This window comes from Hippoglossus hippoglossus, chromosome 24, assembly GCF_009819705.1.
Source record: "Hippoglossus hippoglossus isolate fHipHip1 chromosome 24, fHipHip1.pri, whole genome shotgun sequence".
In the NCBI taxonomy this organism is placed as follows: Eukaryota; Metazoa; Chordata; class Actinopteri; order Pleuronectiformes; family Pleuronectidae; genus Hippoglossus; species Hippoglossus hippoglossus.
In genome coordinates this window covers 21,107,895-21,126,618 of record NC_047174.1, presented here as the reverse complement: position 1 = coordinate 21,126,618, position 18,724 = coordinate 21,107,895, and the positions used below count along the sequence as shown (strand labels likewise).

General features: G+C 40.1%; 2 protein-coding genes across 4 annotated transcripts in view; one reads left to right on the top strand and one right to left on the bottom strand.

Annotated features, from left to right (window-relative positions):
- The window catches only part of LOC117758641 (DNA repair protein RAD51 homolog B), a 37,163-nt gene extending 24,025 nt beyond the window's left edge, over window positions 1–13,138 (top strand). For 2 of the 3 annotated variants that reach the window (XM_034580481.1, XM_034580479.1), the window contains exon 10: window positions 44–1,275. In XM_034580481.1, coding sequence (XP_034436372.1) covers window positions 44–167 — 124 coding nt within the window. In that variant the 3' untranslated portion in view covers window positions 168–1,275. Of the gene's footprint in view, window positions 1–43; window positions 1,276–13,017 lie in introns of those variants that run through there. The other variant, XM_034580480.1, reaches the window with a different exon arrangement.
- rmdn3 (regulator of microtubule dynamics 3) lies at window positions 1,651–18,375 on the bottom strand. The gene is made up of 12 exons (XM_034580467.1): window positions 17,766–18,375; window positions 17,118–17,307; window positions 15,803–15,946; window positions 12,997–13,342; window positions 10,187–10,289; window positions 9,981–10,041; window positions 9,799–9,874; window positions 8,583–8,660; window positions 8,356–8,454; window positions 7,185–7,238; window positions 4,341–4,421; window positions 1,651–1,939 (listed from the first exon to the last, which is right to left on the bottom strand). The coding sequence occupies exons 1-12, from the start codon at window positions 17,962–17,964 to the stop codon at window positions 1,880–1,882; spliced, it is 1,491 nt and encodes a 496-aa protein (XP_034436358.1). The 5' UTR covers window positions 17,965–18,375; the 3' UTR covers window positions 1,651–1,879.
- Between the last annotated feature and the right edge of the window lie 349 nt (window positions 18,376–18,724).

Below are 18,724 nucleotides of genomic sequence, written 5' to 3'. Positions count from 1 at the left end.
AACCTCGGTTACATCAATCTAACATCACACAATTTTCTTGCAGTCTGTACCTTAGGAAAGGTCGAGGAGAGACGAGGATCTGTAAAATCTACGACTCGCCCTGCCTGCCAGAGGCTGAAGCCATGTTTGCTATCAATGCTGACGGAGTGGGCGATGTCAAGGACTAAGTGGGCAGAGAGAGGAAGCTACAAGCTGCTGGTAAATGCTCACTTGTTTCTTGGTCAACTGTGTTGAATGACGATGACCTTAACACAAAGCCACAGATGGGCTCATTGGATTTTGAGTTGGCTTCCCTGAGGCAGAACCGAAAAGACGGTCCTGCCTATATGCATTGCATGCTCACTGAGAACGCTGTGACATTAAAATATTTGTTTTGTGGATTCAACAAAGGAAAAAAAAACTGTTTCCTACAGTTACGACATAGAATCTCATAGTTATGGTATACCACCTCATAATTGTGAGGTTATATCTCCATAATTACAAAAAATCGTGAGATTTATATTCTCGCAAGAAGTTCTTTAGTTCTAACCCTTACCCTACCTGTAATGTGTCACAACTCATAATTACGAGTCACTAAGTTGTAATAACAGAAAAAGTTGTTTTTTCGTTGTTAAATGTGCTGCAGTTTCTTTTAAAAAAGAAAGTGTGGTAAAATTATTTGCTATAGCTTGTGACATTTATTTTTCTGTTAATTTGATGACGTTTTTGTTGAGTCGTGCTTTCTTTGGTGGGTCTGATGGTGAAGCTTTTTTTTCAGAAGGCAGATGAAACATTATTTTACAATGAACACATACCCAAACCACTTCTGTTCAGTCCCTTCTCTGTTTATTTACCAGAAAGAGAATTAAATTCCTTTTACCAATAAATTAAACCTGTTGCATCATCGCAGGAGGAATTTTTTACTGTCTGAGCTATCCCCATGTTGTTGTTGGTTACACACATCCTTAACATACCTGAGGTAGAGTGGTGTCACGGTGGTTCAATACACACAACTACAACTTAATAAAGACAAAAATGTGAAAACAAGTTTATTAAATGTAATCACTGTCACTGAATTGCATGCAACATTTTTCATTCATTAACTGTGAAAAGGATCACTTCTGATATCCCCTGTTAACTCACAGCACATGTATTTTCAAAAAAGTAAATTCCAGGGAATAGAAAACACAGTACTATTAAAGTGATGTTAAACTGATGACCTAATTAAATACTGCACCTGTACTTTCACTTCAGGAAATCATGTAAAAAAAATATTAGGATACAACCAGACAACTCCTACCTCCAATTCATTTTACCATCGCATATTACTAAATATTCTGTGTCTGTAGTGGAAAACTGTAGTGTTTGACTAGTGGGAATCTTCTTCCACTGTGGCATTATGACACTGAATTGAATGTAACTAAAGAACAATAATAATAAAATGACCTTACCTCTGGTATCTAGCTGTGCAAATGGGTTAATTTGTCTGGTCCTTGAGATATCTGCATGACTATGAATCACTAAGTTTAAATATAAGCTTGGTCTTTTTGTTTATCTGGGTGAACAAATTCTGTTGCATTCACATTTTGGTGCTGAAAAATAAAACGACCCTCAATGACCTTTAGGTATAAAGACATACTTATCAGAATAGGTACCATATGTACACAAAAATCAATATTAATTACTAATACTGACTCAATGAAGCATAATAAAGTCAGCAGGAAATAAATCAACATCAAAAAACTTTATAAGTTCACAGTGACAGCATAACAAAGATATCCACCAATGAAGGGAAAGAAAAAGAATGTGCCTTTTGTAAAGCCCACCGGACTGATTGATCACAGATGGGTGGCCTGACTAGCCAGGCTCCATCTGGTAGACCTCAGTCTAAATTAATTGTTCAAGTTGCTCTGTCAGTTAAGACCACAAGTTGAGCTTCCAGTTTGGATGTTTCTTCATCCTAGGAAACAAAGAAAAGTCAACAATAAATAGAAATGAAAGCTGCAAGCTTTCACTTTCTGCGTGTAGTTACTGGTCGTTGGTTGACATGGCCTGGTATTATGTAATGCATCTGCACAGTGCATGATGGAGTTAAAGGTCACATCCTGTTGAGGTGTGCATCCTGTTGCCAGTAGGTGGTGCTATGACTTTCGAATTTTGGCATGTAAATGTGGTCACGCCAGGTCATCAAACATGTCAGATTGGACAATGTATTGTCAAATTAGTGGCACTTCCTGTTTCATGGCTATATGGCCATGCTGTTAAAGGAAGACTTATGATTAGCACAACTTTTCATTATAGTTGATGTAATTAATTTTGTAAAAGGGGTTGAAATTGAGCAGAAATTGTGTATTAAAATGCGTAAAGGTGTGCTGCGGCTGTGTTACGTTTCAGCATATGAAGTGAAGACCAGACCATGAAATATTTCAAACAAACATACATATGTTTTACATATGCATCAGTGTTGTATTTGTTGTTAGCAATGCATGATCGTGAAAATAAGGTAAATGGTTTAATTGTTGTAATCAAATTAGGACTGACTTCATCGATTTCACTGTGGAAAATCACTTGTTACAACAGCGGACAGGAAGAATGATAAGGAAAGAACTGTGTAAGAGTGTAGTTGTGTTTGCCTAGGGACCAAAGGGTTGTCAGATTATGAAGCACAAATGAAAAGTATAAATGGTTGCAACACTTTCTGTATGCGTTTCAAAATAAAAGCACTCCAGCATTTCTGTTGACCGAATCCATTCTTTTGTTTAAAAAAGGTTTTTTTATCGTGAAATATTTGCAGGAGCGGACAATGCAAGGCTTCATACTGTCAATTTTATTCCAGGAGTTTGATTATAGTGGTGTTTACGTACTGATTTTTATACATGTCGGTGAAACGGCATGCAAGGGCTGCTTCATTGAAATTTTCCAGGGGCCACTATCGAGCCATTTTGCTACAACCATTTTGCAAAACCCATATTGGGAGTAAATGTTTGTTGTTTCATGAGTTCATCAACATTTGCCGCACAACATTCACAAGATGTTTTCATCTCTTATGGGTATTTGGACCATATTTTAGCTGGATCTGGTCCTGTAAAGTTTGATAAAGATTGGACAATGTATAATCAAGTTAGAAGAACTGTCTGTTTCAAGGCAAAACATCAAACTCAGAGTACAACTTTTCATCTTGAAGGTGTTTAGATTACACTGACTCAATATGAAGCTGATCTGATTAATCCTCCTTCAAAAGGGTCTTCCAACCTAATTTTTGCTAGGTGTGGTCAACCTGCTGGGAGGAGTACATCACAGTATAAAAGATGTAAATTATATTTGACTGTAGGGTGTGCTATGACTGAATATTGGTATGTAGATGATGAAAAGTTTTTCTCAGCGGGCGTGTGCGTGGCGTAGAATTTAAATATTTCACCGCGAAACAGGAAGTTGTTGTATTGTTGTGCATTATCCAACTTCACATGTTTGATACGCACATAGTTACAACAACTTCCTGTTTCACGGTGAAACATTTAAATTCTACGCCACGCCATGCACACGCCCGCTGAGAAAAACTTTTCATCATCAAGGTGTTAAGATTGCACTGACCAAATTTGAAGTTGATATTATTAATACTCGAGGAGGAGTTGTGTGAATCGCCAAAAATGACTGACTTCTTGTTGGGTTTGGAATATAGGTCCACGCAACTTTTTGGTACATCTGGGAATGATACATATGGCTTATAATTTTCATTTTGGTAAAACGTGCTGCTGGGGTTGCACTTTAGGGGGCGCTCGAGTCAATTGGGTACGCAGGAAAACCAAATAAATTTCTCACATCTGAATTTTGGGCAAAGTTTCAGCAAAAGTTACACATGTTTAGGCCACCAAATGTGCGATTCAATGCTAGAATAAAAAGTAGTAAATACAATAGGGTCCTCGCACTGTAAGTCCTTGGGCCCTAATTAATTGTTGGGTGCAATTAGTCCTTTGTAGTCTGATGAAGTAGTAGTCTTAAAAACTAAAAGTTTTTACTTCAAACAAGTCTGAATATTCTTGCTTAGCTCCACATCTGACAGATTCATTATTTACTTTCAATGTTATTCTTTCAATATTCAATGCTACTGTAGAAACCGAACTGTTTTGATGAATATCTCGAATCTGTGTACATGCAGTACAATCTCGAACATGCAGATTTCACATACTTTAACATTCTACACACTTTTCCATTATGTCACAAACTGTTTCTTCTAATCAATGTTTTAAATACTGTTAATAAGCCCAATGAGACAAATAGTGATTTGTGAATATGGCCTATACAAATAAAATTTGAGTTATTGATTGATTGGTTGATGTTGGGAGGGTGAGGTGTGATCTCACATTGTCACTGTTCGTGGTCATGTTCAGAGCGAGCTGAGTCCAGTTTGTGGCCTCCGATATGTTTCCCAGTTCCATGTGACACTATGAGCATAAAAATACGATGATTAGTTTCATTGACTTCACAACAGTAACACACTGATGATGTGGCAGTGAAGGACAGGCAAGAAAATACACCCTGATATTTTGGCCTATAGCTTTGCTTTAAGCCTTTGAAAATCTGCTCTGGTTTTTGCTGGAATTTCACTATAATCCAAGTTGAAATTATTTTAGTATTTTGCCTGAATGTCCAACAGGTTTTTTGTATACGAGTTGATTTGAAGAGGTATGTTTTGGAACCTGCTCGGCTCTGGGCCTGCCGCACCACCAACAGTCATAAGCCAGGGACCACCATTCATCGAATCACCGCCCCTTATCCCGGTACATCTCCTCGTGGCAGGGCATTGAACAGGGATATCTCCTTGATACTACCCGCAGCTAAGTTTTCTCAGGAGCCCCTGGCTCCCCAATTCTTGTCCCACCTTCTTAACCATAACCAGAAGCTGGCCTTCTCTGCGCTCTCAAGTGGCCTTACCCGGTAGCCCTAGATCTCGGAGCAGGTGTAATGTTGAGCTCCCAACAAAGCGCATTTAACAAATCTCCACCGGACTGAGTTTTGTATTCCGTCCGCTATCCCTGCTCTCTGCAACCAGGTCTGCATATTTTGCCCTCATCCTTTCATGGGCTGCCTCCAACCCCTCCTCCAATGGCAGAGTCAGCTCCACCAGCAGCTATTTTAGCTGACCAGAGTACCATTTCAGATCGCATTGTGGTGCTGCAGATCTGAAATAGAGCTGCCTGCCAAGGTCAACCTCCAACCCCCACAGTCCCAGACAAAAGGAGCAAGGGTGCTGATCTTTTGCTGGTGGTATCTGTGGACTCCCCCTTGTCTTTGGAACTGGATCCACTGATGGATCTTCATATGGCCCTTTCTCTCCACCACCTCCGCCAGCTTCCTGAGCACCTGGTCGTGTCTCCACCTGAAGCAGCCCTGTGGGAGAGCAGTCCTGAAACTTGCAAGAGTGTGTTGGAGGTAGGCGTTGGTGGTTGCACTGTCCCCAGCCACTTGTGCAACACCCTGCCCTCGTAGGAGGGCAGGGTGTTGCACAAGTGGCTTGTGCCATCCGTGTGTCCTCAGAAATAACTAGCTGACTCTGGATCACACGATTGGTGGGTCGCTCCATCCAAGCCCGACCTGTTATGCCTGTCCCTCCCAGGCGAATCCCTGAGCTCCATCACCAGCCTTGTCTCTCTTGCCTCTCTCCAAGAGTCATTGATTGTAGGGGTAGCTGCAGTGTGTTCCACCCGTACAGGCTTGCTGTTGAGTGGAAATTTGAAAGTCCTAGCCTACAAGATAATGCTTAAGCACCACACCTTTTACTTCTCAGGTAGCTGGCTTGAGTCGATGTTGGGTGTCAATCTGTAAAACAGTACAGATGTTTCTCCCGGCTTAGGCACGAAGCCAGGTGGACACAGAGGCTCATTCATTGTGGGGTCACTGTAGTGAACATGGATGTGTTCCTCCAGCTGTCCAGCATCCCACTGGTCTTCTCTTTAAGAAGTCCTTGTGCAAAGCGAAAGGGATTCTAGAAAAAGTTTGCCCTCATTCTCCTTTCTCTTCCTTCGCCGTCTGATGCGCACTGCCCTTCTGAGGTTGGCCAACCTCCTTCTGATGTTGTCCCAAAGAGTTTTAAGGTCCTCTTTTGCTTTCCTCCAGGGCTTGCAGAACTGCCTTCAGCTTAAAACCAGATTGGTAATCTCCTTTTCCCTCCTTCCCTTTGTTCTCACTGCTGCTTTCCTGCCGGTCACCTCACTGTACCTGCAACTTCTCCAAACAGGTCAAGCTTTGGCCACTTGATCCTTCACTAACGCACATTGTTCTTCAGGCTTCTGGCACTTTGACTTAAGACTCTTGGGGGTGCTTCTGGGTGTCCTCCTATGAGTCGTTCACATCCTTCCACTCTTCCGGTGCCGCCTCCACAAAATTGTGCCCGGTGGCACTGTGGTTTTTGACCTGGCCTTGGATCCTGCTTATCTGAACTGCCTGAGCAGTGCAAGGTTGCTTATGTCTACCACCACTACCACACTTAGGCTCAATCCCATTTCACCCCTTCTCCGTAGCCCTTCCCCTCTGTTTTGCGCAATGTAGGGGAAGGCTGTCCTGATCCTTGTTGGGACGGCGGGCCAAGTGTTAGGGTCATAAAGCCCTGGAAACTGAGATTTTTCAGACACACACTTCAAACCGAGGGCTATGAGAATTTCCCAGAAATGTAAAAATGGTATATGTTTTGGAAAAAAGTTTTGTTGCATCTGTTTACATCGACGACTACTGATGACGTGCCTGGTTTTCAAGACAACTACTGATGTAACAGCTTCTTTAAGTGCTGTCCCAATTCGTAGGGGTAGATTTCAACCACTACCCCTTGTGACTCTGTTTCAAGGGGTAAGATAACCATCGAAAACAAGGGGTAGCGGTATGGAGAAGGGGTGAAATGGAATTTTTAATGTGAATACACATCCCCCTGATTGTTGTTGTCTTCTCCTATCTACATCCACCCTAAGAATCCTCATCTCGTTATAACTTGTCCTTGTGTTCGAAACAGCAACATCTGCCCTGGCCGGCCAATCTTCTGTCCCCAGAAGTACAAAGATTTGAACAGGTAGATTTTAGAACAGAGGGTTAGGGTTAGGGTTTATAACAGAGGGTTATATATATATATAATATACACAGTTTATTAATCACACAGTTCCTTTAAATCTGTGTCATGAATTGAATAAGTACAGAGTGTCAGTGAGCAGCTTGTTTACCTTTGCAATGTAAAGTCTCACGGCCTTGGAGAAACCTGGACTGAGTTCCTCTGCCTGGGTGTTCAAATAACACACAAGACAAAGATTCTGTTTAATAATCACTTTACTATATAAAATATCATTACACACTGAAAAGCAGATGAACCGTTAAGACCCACTGAACGCTAGGTCAAGTTCATCTTTGCATTGTGGTTGATTGAGCAAAAATACAACAAATGATATTTAAAAATATATTTATATTTATATTTATATATTTATATTTATATATTTATATTTATATATTTATATTTATATTTATATATTTATATTTATATATTTACTTTTATCTCACAAGAAAAGCATTGTGACTCCCTGAATCGATACCCTATGTTACATTGCTTCTACTTGCCTATATATTTCTGGTCTCTTTCAAATAAATTTTGTAATATTGTTTAGTTTTTACCAGCTGGAGACATGTCTTTATAGGAGAAGATCATAACTGGGGGATGTCTGTAATATACGTTCCTCGGCTCAAAGACAACAGATTGTGTCTCAGTCTTATTCTTTGTTGAATCAAGTTGTAGATTTATTTATCTATTTATTAACAAGGCAGGTGTATATCTGGGGACACTAGAAAGTGCAGTGTTTAGGATGAGTGATCACAATTCTGGAGTGGTTAATTTGTAGTGGGAACACATAACTTAAATACATACTCTAAGTTTTAGCTAAATAGCCTCCTTTATCCAGTGTGCTTTATACCACTAGCAGCCTTCTTTCTTTTTAGCTAATTATAGACCCATATCAAACCATCTCTTCATTTCTAAAAACCTTAAATGTTGTTGCTGACAAGTTGTGTGATGATTTGCAATAGAATGGTCTGTTTGAAGGCTTTCAATCAGGATTTAGAATCCATCACAGCACATAAACAGCACTGTCAATGACCAATGACCTTTTCATGGCCTCAGACAATAAACTTGTCCCTATACATGTCCTGCTAGATCTTACTGCTGCATATGACACCATAGATAACAAGATTACATTACAGAGACTAGAACAGGTTTAAGTCACACTCAGACAAATTACAATTTGTTAATGTTAATAACTCAACTTATCCACTGAATGTGACCAGAGCAAACCAAACCTAAGTTAAAACACCCTTAGACCAAAGCAGCAGCAGTCTGTGATCCTGTACCTTGAGGAAGTTCTCAAGGGCGTCATGCAGTGTGGAGTTGGGGGGGCTGTGGTAGAGGGCAGCAGCCGCCTTCCTCTCAATCCAGTCCAGGGTGGCTACCTGCAGAGACACAAACACTTGAAACACTGACATCAGAGGTATTATACCGTAAGAAAGTGTGATGATGAAGATGCATTTGGTAAGACCATAGTCAAACATAACACCAACAATACATCCCTCTATCTCACCTCATAGCTCCATCTACCCAGCAGGTAGAAACACATGGGGTCATCATCTCTGAGGAAGATAGCACGTTCCAGATGCTCCTGGGTGTAAAAAACAAATCAAGTTCTTTAAAAAAAACTCCCAAGATAGAAGCTCAACATGAACTGGGATAAAAATGGTTAGCACAATATATGTGTCATACAATCATAAGATCATAAAGGTGTCATACAATCATACGATTTTCAGATGACAGCTGTCACCATCCTTGTCAGCAGGGACTCCAGTTTGCTGTGTAGTTTCATTATTTATTAGTTTTAATTCTCCCAAAAAAATTATAAAATCGTAGGTTATGTTACTAGGCCATCTTCAAGGTCAAACAATTTAGATAAATGAAAAAGCCTTACAACATATGTCGCCTGTAGACCAAATAGATGAAACTACCGAATTTCTACGCGTTTGTTGAACAGGTGATTTGATTAGGTTATGTATCAGTCTTAATCTTTACTGAACAAAAACTAGTTTATGTCATTACAGTGTCTCCTAAACACTAAGTGTGTGAGCATCCCAGCGGGGGTCAAGTCGCGTGTCAACGTCTGTGTGCATGTGCGCACATACACATTGGTCTCAAGGTGGAGGGATCCTTAAGTAACTGCAGTTTGCAAGTGAAGAAACAATGCTAGAGCAAGAGTCAGAAGGACAGGTTACCAGTATGTTGTTTTTGTTAACTTCCTATGATTATTTGCGTGAATTAAAGACAGTAAGTGCATATTTACCTATTGTTGTGTTCATTGCCTGTGTAGAATCCTACTGTGTTAGCTTACCATTCCCATAGAGCTCATTTAGGTTATTTCATACTGTTATTTTTGTTAACACACTATTTAGTATTTACCTTATGCAATTAAACCGTATTCCTCTGGTTAATTTATGTAAGTGTTATGATAATAACATGTATGTGTAACCTAGTTTTTCCTGTATGGACACATACTGCCGTGTTTGACCAACATCCCCACTTCAACGTCATCTACAGCTGTTAAACTCAATTCAGACACACTGGTGGTGTGGAAACATGCATGCACATTAAATGGTCTGAATTTATAAAGCAATTTTTAGTCTTGACCACTAAAAGCTCTTTACACTACATGTTTTGCCATTCTCACTCTCTCTCTCTCACGCACGCATACAATGAACATGATCTCACTCCCAGAAAGAACTCATGAATGAAACACAAGGAGACATTACTTTCAGTAAGAGGCTGCTCTTCAGCTTGCCATGCATGCCCTCATACTGGGAGCAGAGTCCTGTCAGCACAGCAAACCTGGAGCCAGAAACAGAAGAACTCAGACACAAAAATATAACCATGTTGTCATTCATGGGAGCAATATTTAAACAGAATGTTAGGGAAAAGTTCATTATCATCTTACCATTTGTGACACTCAGCGTTCAGGCCATTCTTCTTCAGGGCCAGCTCTGCCTCCATACGACCTGCAACACCAGTTCAGTTTATTTCCAAAATCTGTTGGAAGATGCAAACTTTTAAACTTTTCTCTTAAGTAAGTTTACTGTGTTCTAGCAGGATCCACAAGCAGTTGATCATTTCCTAATGTGTGTGTGTGTATTAATTAGTTACCTTGTTGTGCATATATCATCTTCTTTTGTTTGTCCTCAGTGGACTCATACACATCAATGTATGCCCGAGCCAGTCTCCATAGAAACTCCCTGTTGTCTCCATACTGCAAGCACCAAATCAGAAAACCATCACACACCTTTCTGGCATACTCATTATTAAGGTCCCAAAAAACTTTGAGAGGGCACTAAGGTGATAAATAACATTTATTTAATTTTATGTTTATGTTATGTATTGTCCATTAAATAATTTCTTCACTTCTTTCACATTTAGCTATGTTACAACCTATGTTTCTAACAATGTTTAGAATCATTTCATCCTTATCAAGGTAAACTCACCATACCCCATAACACAGATTATATATATATATATATATATATATATATATATATATATATATATATATATATATATATATATATATATATATATATATATATATATATATATATATATATATATATATATATATATATATATATATATATATATAGTATTCAGACACTTGGCCATGGCACTTGACATAAAGGTCAGGTACCTCCTGTCTCTCTTTCATCTTTGAGCTGTTTGTGCAACTTGATTGAAGTCCACCTGTGGCAGACTCTTCTAATTGGACATGATTTATCGTTATTATCATCATTAGCATAATCACTTCTTTTATTAACAAGTGCTGTCATCATTGCTGCCGTTATTAACATCTTTACAGTGTCTCCCATTAATTGTCTAGACTGTGGCAGCCCACTAAGTCTGTAATGATTCTCCAAATCCACGATTCAGTTCAAACCTCTGTTTTTGAGGTTTGGGGGGCGGGGTGTATTGGGTGCGTAAGAAAAAGCGGGGAGAACATTTCTAAAACACCAATATTTGGAACAGTAAAAAGAAGAAGAACACTGAAGAACATGTTGGACTTAAAATTACGTAAACAAGAAGGGTGTGTGTGCTTGTGTCTCCCACAGTCTCAACGTCCAGAGTTCAATCCGTCTATTTAGTATATTTAGTTTAAGTCTTTCATTCTCCCCCACAAGCCCAATATACAATAGTTCACTTCAATCCAGTTCAAACGAAAAACAGAACAAAGATTATCTGTTGCGGGTGTTGAGGAATTTTTGACCATCCTCACACATTACTGTATATGCCACTATATATTATGTATATTACACATTATATCTGTACAGGAGAATAGTTCCTGTCTAATTCAACAGATACTCCCTTCTCTCTCTGAGCAGTACCAAAGGTCAGGTTATAGATAAAGGGCCAACCAACAGTACATTGTTGTGTCTACGTTGAGGGACTCTCATATCTAACTCAGATGCTCCAGACAGAGGCACCAACTTCAACTCTCACCAACTTTAACTCTTTTGCATATTTTATAAGTGGCAAGACGTAAGGACAAACTGTGATTAAGGTATGCATGCTTTAGACTAAACTATCCAATAGGATGGGAACACCTACATGTAACATAGAGAGTGACAGCAATTCTAGCCATTCATGCATGTGCTGTTGGAATGGGTGATGCAAGTAGAGGACATCTTCAGACTTGGGGGGGGACAATTGCTCATGTTACTCTGTTAGCATTTGTATATTGTTTCACCTTCTGGTTTCCTTGATGCATCAAGTCTACATTAAAATCTTCTGCATAATACATCAGCTGCTGCCTGAGTTCTCCTTTCACCAGCTTCCAGAAAACTTCCATAACAGTGGGTTTTACACAGTTAGGTCTTACACAGCCCTACAGCCCACTATGTTGTAATCTGACTCTTAAGCTGCTTTCCGACATGCACTGAACTCTGGAAATCATCAAGATTCTTCAGAGCAGGTGCATGCGTAAAAGCAAATGTGTGATCCCTGGCTCCTTTGTATTAAGTCCGCCAAATGTCCGGAGGAGTCGATGTGAGTAGGGGGATGATGACACTTAACAGGCCACAGACGCAAAAATGAAAAAAACGAAAAACAAATCCCTCCAGATGAAATGTGTTGCCATACATGTAGAGGACAGACAAGACATCAAGAGAGTTTGTGGTAATAAAAGATGACGCTGGTATCGATGTGCTGTTAACAAAAACACTTGATCTCCACTTTGGAATCAATACATTACATCCTGCCTCTGCCTGCTGTACCACCCCTCACCTGAATCCTGCAGAAGATTTGTTGTTGTTGTGAATGTGTCTGTGCGAGAAACTTTGTGCAGGTGTGAAAGGTAAACTGCGGAGAAGGTCCAGACCCAATTCTCCGGAGTTCCTTCGCATGACATCTCTGAAAAAAGCTATGATGAACCAATTTTTTTTTACCTCTCATAATACAAGAAATCTCGAAGTTGATGTTTGAAGCGCTATTTGCCTTCATGCACATAAAAATGCAGCCCTTTTACCACCATAGATTGAATTAATTCTGTCAGAAATGTTGTTACATCTGTAACTATTACTGTCAATGTAACAACCAGTCTGACAGTGCTTAAACACAACAGCACCCCTCCTTTCTCTTTTGCCTCTCCATCAATTTCTTGCCTCTTATCCCAAACGAGGCAGATGGCCACTCACCCCAAGTCTGGTCAAGGTTTCTTCCACTTAAGAGTTTTTTCTCTCCACTGTCACTAAAGTGTTTGCTCGTTGTGGGAACTGTTGTGTTTCTGAATAATATTGTAAGATCTCAACCTTAATCTTTACAGTGCCCTGAGATAATGGTATGTTGTGATTTGTTAAGTAGTTTATAGTCACTGAACCTGACAATTTCTACACAAATAACCTTTTTTCTGTTATTAGTTTCAGCACTAGTTTACCGTCATGTAAACAGTAAGTCAGTGTCCTATTACTGACCTCTGCTCTGTTGTCCAGCAGGAGTCGAAAGCCCTCTGCCTTTAAACTGGCATCTCCTGTGTGGAGGATGTCACTCTGTGCCAGAAGGAGAGCCAGCTCCCCACTGGGAACTTCAGTCACCAGCTGCGACCTACCCTGATCATCTTCCTCCTCCTCCTCCTCCTCCAACTCTCTACATTCATCCACCTCCTCTTCCTGGGAGTCTTCCTGGCGGAGCGTGATGACTGTGGCACAGCTCCCGTCTTCATCCTCCTCAGACTCCTGCTCAGGCTCCTTCTCAGGCTCCTGCTCCTCTCTGTCTGTGTCCCGGTCTGTGTAGTCTGACTCAGCATATGCTGTGGAGTAACTGGGACATACAGTATATTGAGGATCATCTGTTATTTATGTAGGATTTATTTAGCTGGGAAAAGGTTGTAAATATATTCAAGAAACCGCAATTGCAATTTCACACAACAGAGTATTGATTTGTGAATAATATTGCTGTTTTAAATGTTAATTCACCCAAATTGCTAAAAAATTAAAAATAAGTTATAAATGGTAATTTGTTTTGTTTGTCCAGGTTTATAGATAATGTCTCCTAGATCTCTGCATCCACCTCAATATTATGGACGTCTAAAATAAAAAAATATATATCTATAACATAATGCAAATCAAGCATGTTCTTTGTAGATTACTTACGTGAACAATGTATACTCTTAACTACCGCAGTGCGGTTGTACAGCTCTGCCAACCAGTGCAGTTTCAATCTACATAATTTTTTTCCCCCAGATTCATATTAGGTCACAATGACCTTTGACCACTGAAATCCCATCATGCACTGACTCTCCCTCTCGGTCTCTCTTCCCCCCATTTATTTATTTTATTACATGTCCCCTTTGTGTTTTTTCCCTCCCATAGTTTCTCTCTCTCTCTGTGTCATATTCTGCAGGTATCGGACTCCAGAGCTGCAGGATCCAGATGACAACTATTATTAATTATTTTTTATGAATATTGGTAAATGGTCTGTATTTAAATCATGATTTTTTTAGTATTCATGACCACTGAAATCACTTTTACATTACAGTTTTGCCATTCACCCATTCACACAGTGCATCAACTGTTGCTAATGATTTGTGAGGCCACTGTGACCTTTGATCACCAAAATCTGATCAAGTAATCCATGAGACTGAGTGAATATTTGTTCCAACTTTGAAAGAATTCCCTTGAGGTGTTCCTGAGGTATTACATTTAAATGGTAAATGGTTTGTATTTATATAGAGTTTTTCTAGTCTTGATGACTACTCAAAGTTCTTTACAGTACAAGTTGCCATTCATCCATTACAACACACACTGAGTGCTCAGTACAAACCCTAGCATTACGGCTAACGGGAGGATTCTGCCGTTTCATTGCCGGTAACCAACGAGTTTGGAGCTCCATGTTTTTAAATTATTCTGCGATTATTAGTGCTGCCAGTAGTTCGCTAATGCAGGACTTGCACTTCAACCAACAGCACGACGTCACATCCAGTGCTAGCAGAATATGATGATATCCTTGTTTGAAATAGGCATTTCAGATTGCTGATTTTTTCAATTCAGCTTAACTGTCAGTGTCAAAACCTGTAAGGATTTTTAGAGCGGGAAATCCTCTTTGAAATTATGTTAAATACATTAAGTGTTTCATTTCCACTTTAATGCTTCAACTTACCAAGACATGCCTCCAACTTTGTGGGAACAGTTTGGGGAAGGCTCTTTTCTGTTACAGCATGACTCTGCCCCAGTGCAAAAAGCAAGGTTCACAAAGGTATGGTTGGGTGAGTTTGGTGTGGAAGAACTTGACTGGCCCACACAGAGCCCTGACCTCAACCCCATCAAACACCTTTGGGATGAATTAGAACGGAGATTACGAGCCAGGCCTTCCCGTGTATCTGACCTCACAAAAGCTCCTCGGGATGAAGTGGCAAAACTTTACATTAGCACACTCCAAAATCTTGTAAAAAGCCTTACCAGAAGAGTGGAAGCTGTTACAGCTGCAAAAGGGGTACCAACTCCATATTAATTCCTATGGATTTAGAATGGTACATCATAAAAGCTCCTGTAGGTGTGATGTGTAGGTGTCCCAATACCTTTGTCCATATAGTGCATATCACATTCACAGGAATGAGAGGTCACTGTGACCTCGACCTCCAGGCACCAAAATCTAATCAATTCATCTTTGAGTCCAAGTATCTACCAAATTTGAAGACATTACCTCAAGCTGATCTTAAGATATCCCATTAAAAAAATTCAACATACTTTGAGGGGCCACTATGACCTTGACATTTGGCTACCAAATTCAAATCCCAGTCCAAGTGAATGTTTGTGCCAAATGTGAAAGGATTCCCTCAAGGCGGAGATTTGCATTCACAAGGCAAATATGTGATTGTGAGGTCACAATGACCTTGACCTTTGACCGCCAAATTCTAAACATGAAAATTCACTCATTATCTACTGAATAATGAGTGAATTTTCATTTTTCAGTGAACTATCCCTTTAAGAACCCACATTCACTTTCATTTGGCCGGCCCCTCACACCAGGAAGTACAAAAATTTACCAAATACAACTTGAAAACAATTTCTATTGAATGCTCATAGGCACTTGTGGTCTGTACAGGTGCATTGTACGAGGAAACTATTACTACTACTTACTTATCTATTCTTAGCACATGGCACTGCCTAACTGTCAGCAATGGTCTTACAAGCATTAGCTGATTAAACTAGTTAAAAAGCCTTTTAAAAATATCCACAAGATCAAGAATATGACAAAACAAAAGCACCACCCATGACATACCCTCCTTCGCTGGTCTCTTCATATGCGCTGGCCATGCCCTGGCTGGCAGTGAAATAGATGGAGCTGGAACTGGTGGAATCATTGCGGTCTCTGTGGACAACATGACGGCGCCTACGTACTCGCTGACTGTCCTCCACTCCCTTTCTGAATGTGAAAGAGTAGAAGGAAAATCCATGCACATCAGTCAAACAATTTCAACAACCTCCATGTGGGGACCCAACCTCATTTAGAAGAATTACTCTTATGCTTCATACAGTACGATGATTTCATTCTGCATTAGCTAGTTTACACGCATATGTATACAGCCTTTCTTAACAAGCGTCTCCGGTCTGTAGGTCCATTACTTTCTGTATTCAGTTCAATTTACCATCAGAATAGAGTGCTTTCTTTCATTTCAATTAGAAGTTTGGTGTCTCTGATGGTTTCCTGCATCACAGTTGTTTTTATTTCACTGAATATGTTCACTTATGCTATGTATTATTGGGGACATGGTGCATGGTGTAAGAATAAAGAGAAATCAACAAAATAGTAGTTTGAATACATTCCACGACACAACCCTCTGAGGCCCAATATTCCTTTCACCTTTCAATTCCATACAAAGTAAGCTTCCACAGAAAAGAAACCACATTGTTTGACCAACTTACACTGTATGTATCTGCCAGTATTAAAGAACATACCTGTACTTACTAAAAGACTCAAATACAAAAGAATGACTGGGCCAGGAATACCACAGCACATGTTCTACCTTAGAGTTGGGAGGGAAGATCTATTTAGTCAAGTATGAGGCCCATTCCTTGAATAAATGAATATAAATGACTGATGCTACCTACATTAGCACAATTTGTATTTGAACATACATGATGATTATAATACATAGACTTCAATGGGTGATGTGTTTTTTGTGGTCGTTTTCTTCGATCCTTTTTCGTCTTCACTGTCTGGATAAATCCGACTGTTGTTGCAACCTTTCAATGAATACTGTATATCATCAACATACAAGTAAACGCATGATTGTTATTTCAATGTAAACACATGACAAAAATAAGAAAATACTCCGAAACACTAACAAGTTTTTTTTATTATTATTAATAATAATAATAATAATAATAATAATAATAACAACACCCTTTATCAAAGGCGATCATAGAAGGTACTCTAATGCTTTAAATGAAACTACTGTGGATATGTAGATTTGAACCATGTATTAACTACACAATATTATTTCATTTTAATGTTCTGGCTAAAATGACTATTTGGTACAACATGGGAGGCACACTAGCATAGACTCAGTACAGCTCATGACACTGTCACTTACTTGACGTCCTGGATGATTTGCACGGCGATGTCCTGCAGGCCGCCCCTCAGCTCAGCCACCTCTGAGCGCAGTGAATCCACGCAGCTCAGCACCTGGTCCAGCTGGTTCCTGAGCTCTAGTTGTTGCTCTGGGGACAAACCCTGTACCACTGCCTCCACCGCTGCCAGAGCCTGCTGCTGAGCCTTCTCCTCTGGAGACAGGGAGAGAGAACAAGTTTATCATATGGGTTTGGTATTATTAGCCATTTAGTCCTGTCTGTCTCAACAGGCACCTCTATACCTAAAATCTCTAACCTTTCTCCCACCCTCTTAACATGAAAATCACTCTATTTTGTCCTGTTTGTCCAGGTTGTTGGGGATGCAGACTAACAATGGTATCATGGACGTCATTCACCTAACACTGCAATCAGACCTCTTCACGTATTTTTATGCAATTTTGCTGCCAAAAGGTGCTTCAACTATGTACTGAGTTGAGTGCCTGAATATGTATGTCAAAGAATTGCATACTTTGCAACAATTATCAAGTTCTGTTTTTGCTGTGTTATTATTGGGTATTTAAACTAGATTGGTGGGAGAAAAATGTTGACAATATTACCATAAGGCATGTTATGTGCCTGCCTTATGTGCATGCCAGTTCCAGGTAACCCACCCTGAGCTTCCAGTGTCTCCTGCAGCAGCTCTGCTCCAGCCCCGTCAAACAGTCGGCGGGATGGACGGGCCTCCAGCACCAGTCTCTGGAATCTTCTCTTACTGACCTCTCTGTAAATCATGAGGGCAATCAAACCCAAACTGGCAGTAGCTCCAACAGCAAGCCCGATCAAACCACTCCTGCCGAGAGGTGTGTTCATGTCGCTACTCGGAGCAGACACTAGTCGTTATTAAATATCGTTAATGTCGGTTACTGACAGACGCCGCTGTCTCCCACCATTACAGAGCCTCAGCCTGGAACCAGCATGCCCGCGACCGAAGAGAAGGCTGATAAGGCAACGCTCACTGCATTGGACCTAGTTGGCCCAGTGTCACCAGCTGGTCACTAGCCAGTCCCTCTGCTCGGGTTTCAGTTTGGCTAGCAGCGCTAACCACTTTTAATAAGAATTACGCAAATGTCAATTGTTTCTCCTGGCACCACAATTATAGATGTCGACACTTCTTTTCACAAACATCTGTTTACATCCAAATGTGCGACGATGCTGTGAATCCAAACACCCTAGCTACCTCACATCCGCACCCGGCAGCACCAACATCAATGAGGGCAGCAACTTCCGGTTTGAACTTATAAAATAAAACGCGTTGACATCATAATATATCCATTGTTGAAATGCGAACTGAAGCCCATTTCCGTGTGTAAAATTAAATTCAACCTTTCATTTTTATAATGGGGGGGATATAGAGCTCTACCGTCTTCCAACATTTAGTGTTTAACAAGTAATTGGACCGATACAGTCAAACCAAATAATCATTTAATATTTGATCTGTTTGTGCACAGAAATCCCTTGAAGAATCTGCTGCATGTTGTCCAGGTCCATGTGATGCAAAGGTTCCATAGAGAAACCTCACATTTACTAAAATTAAATTTCTCTTCAGATGAACTCCAAGATATGGGAAGTA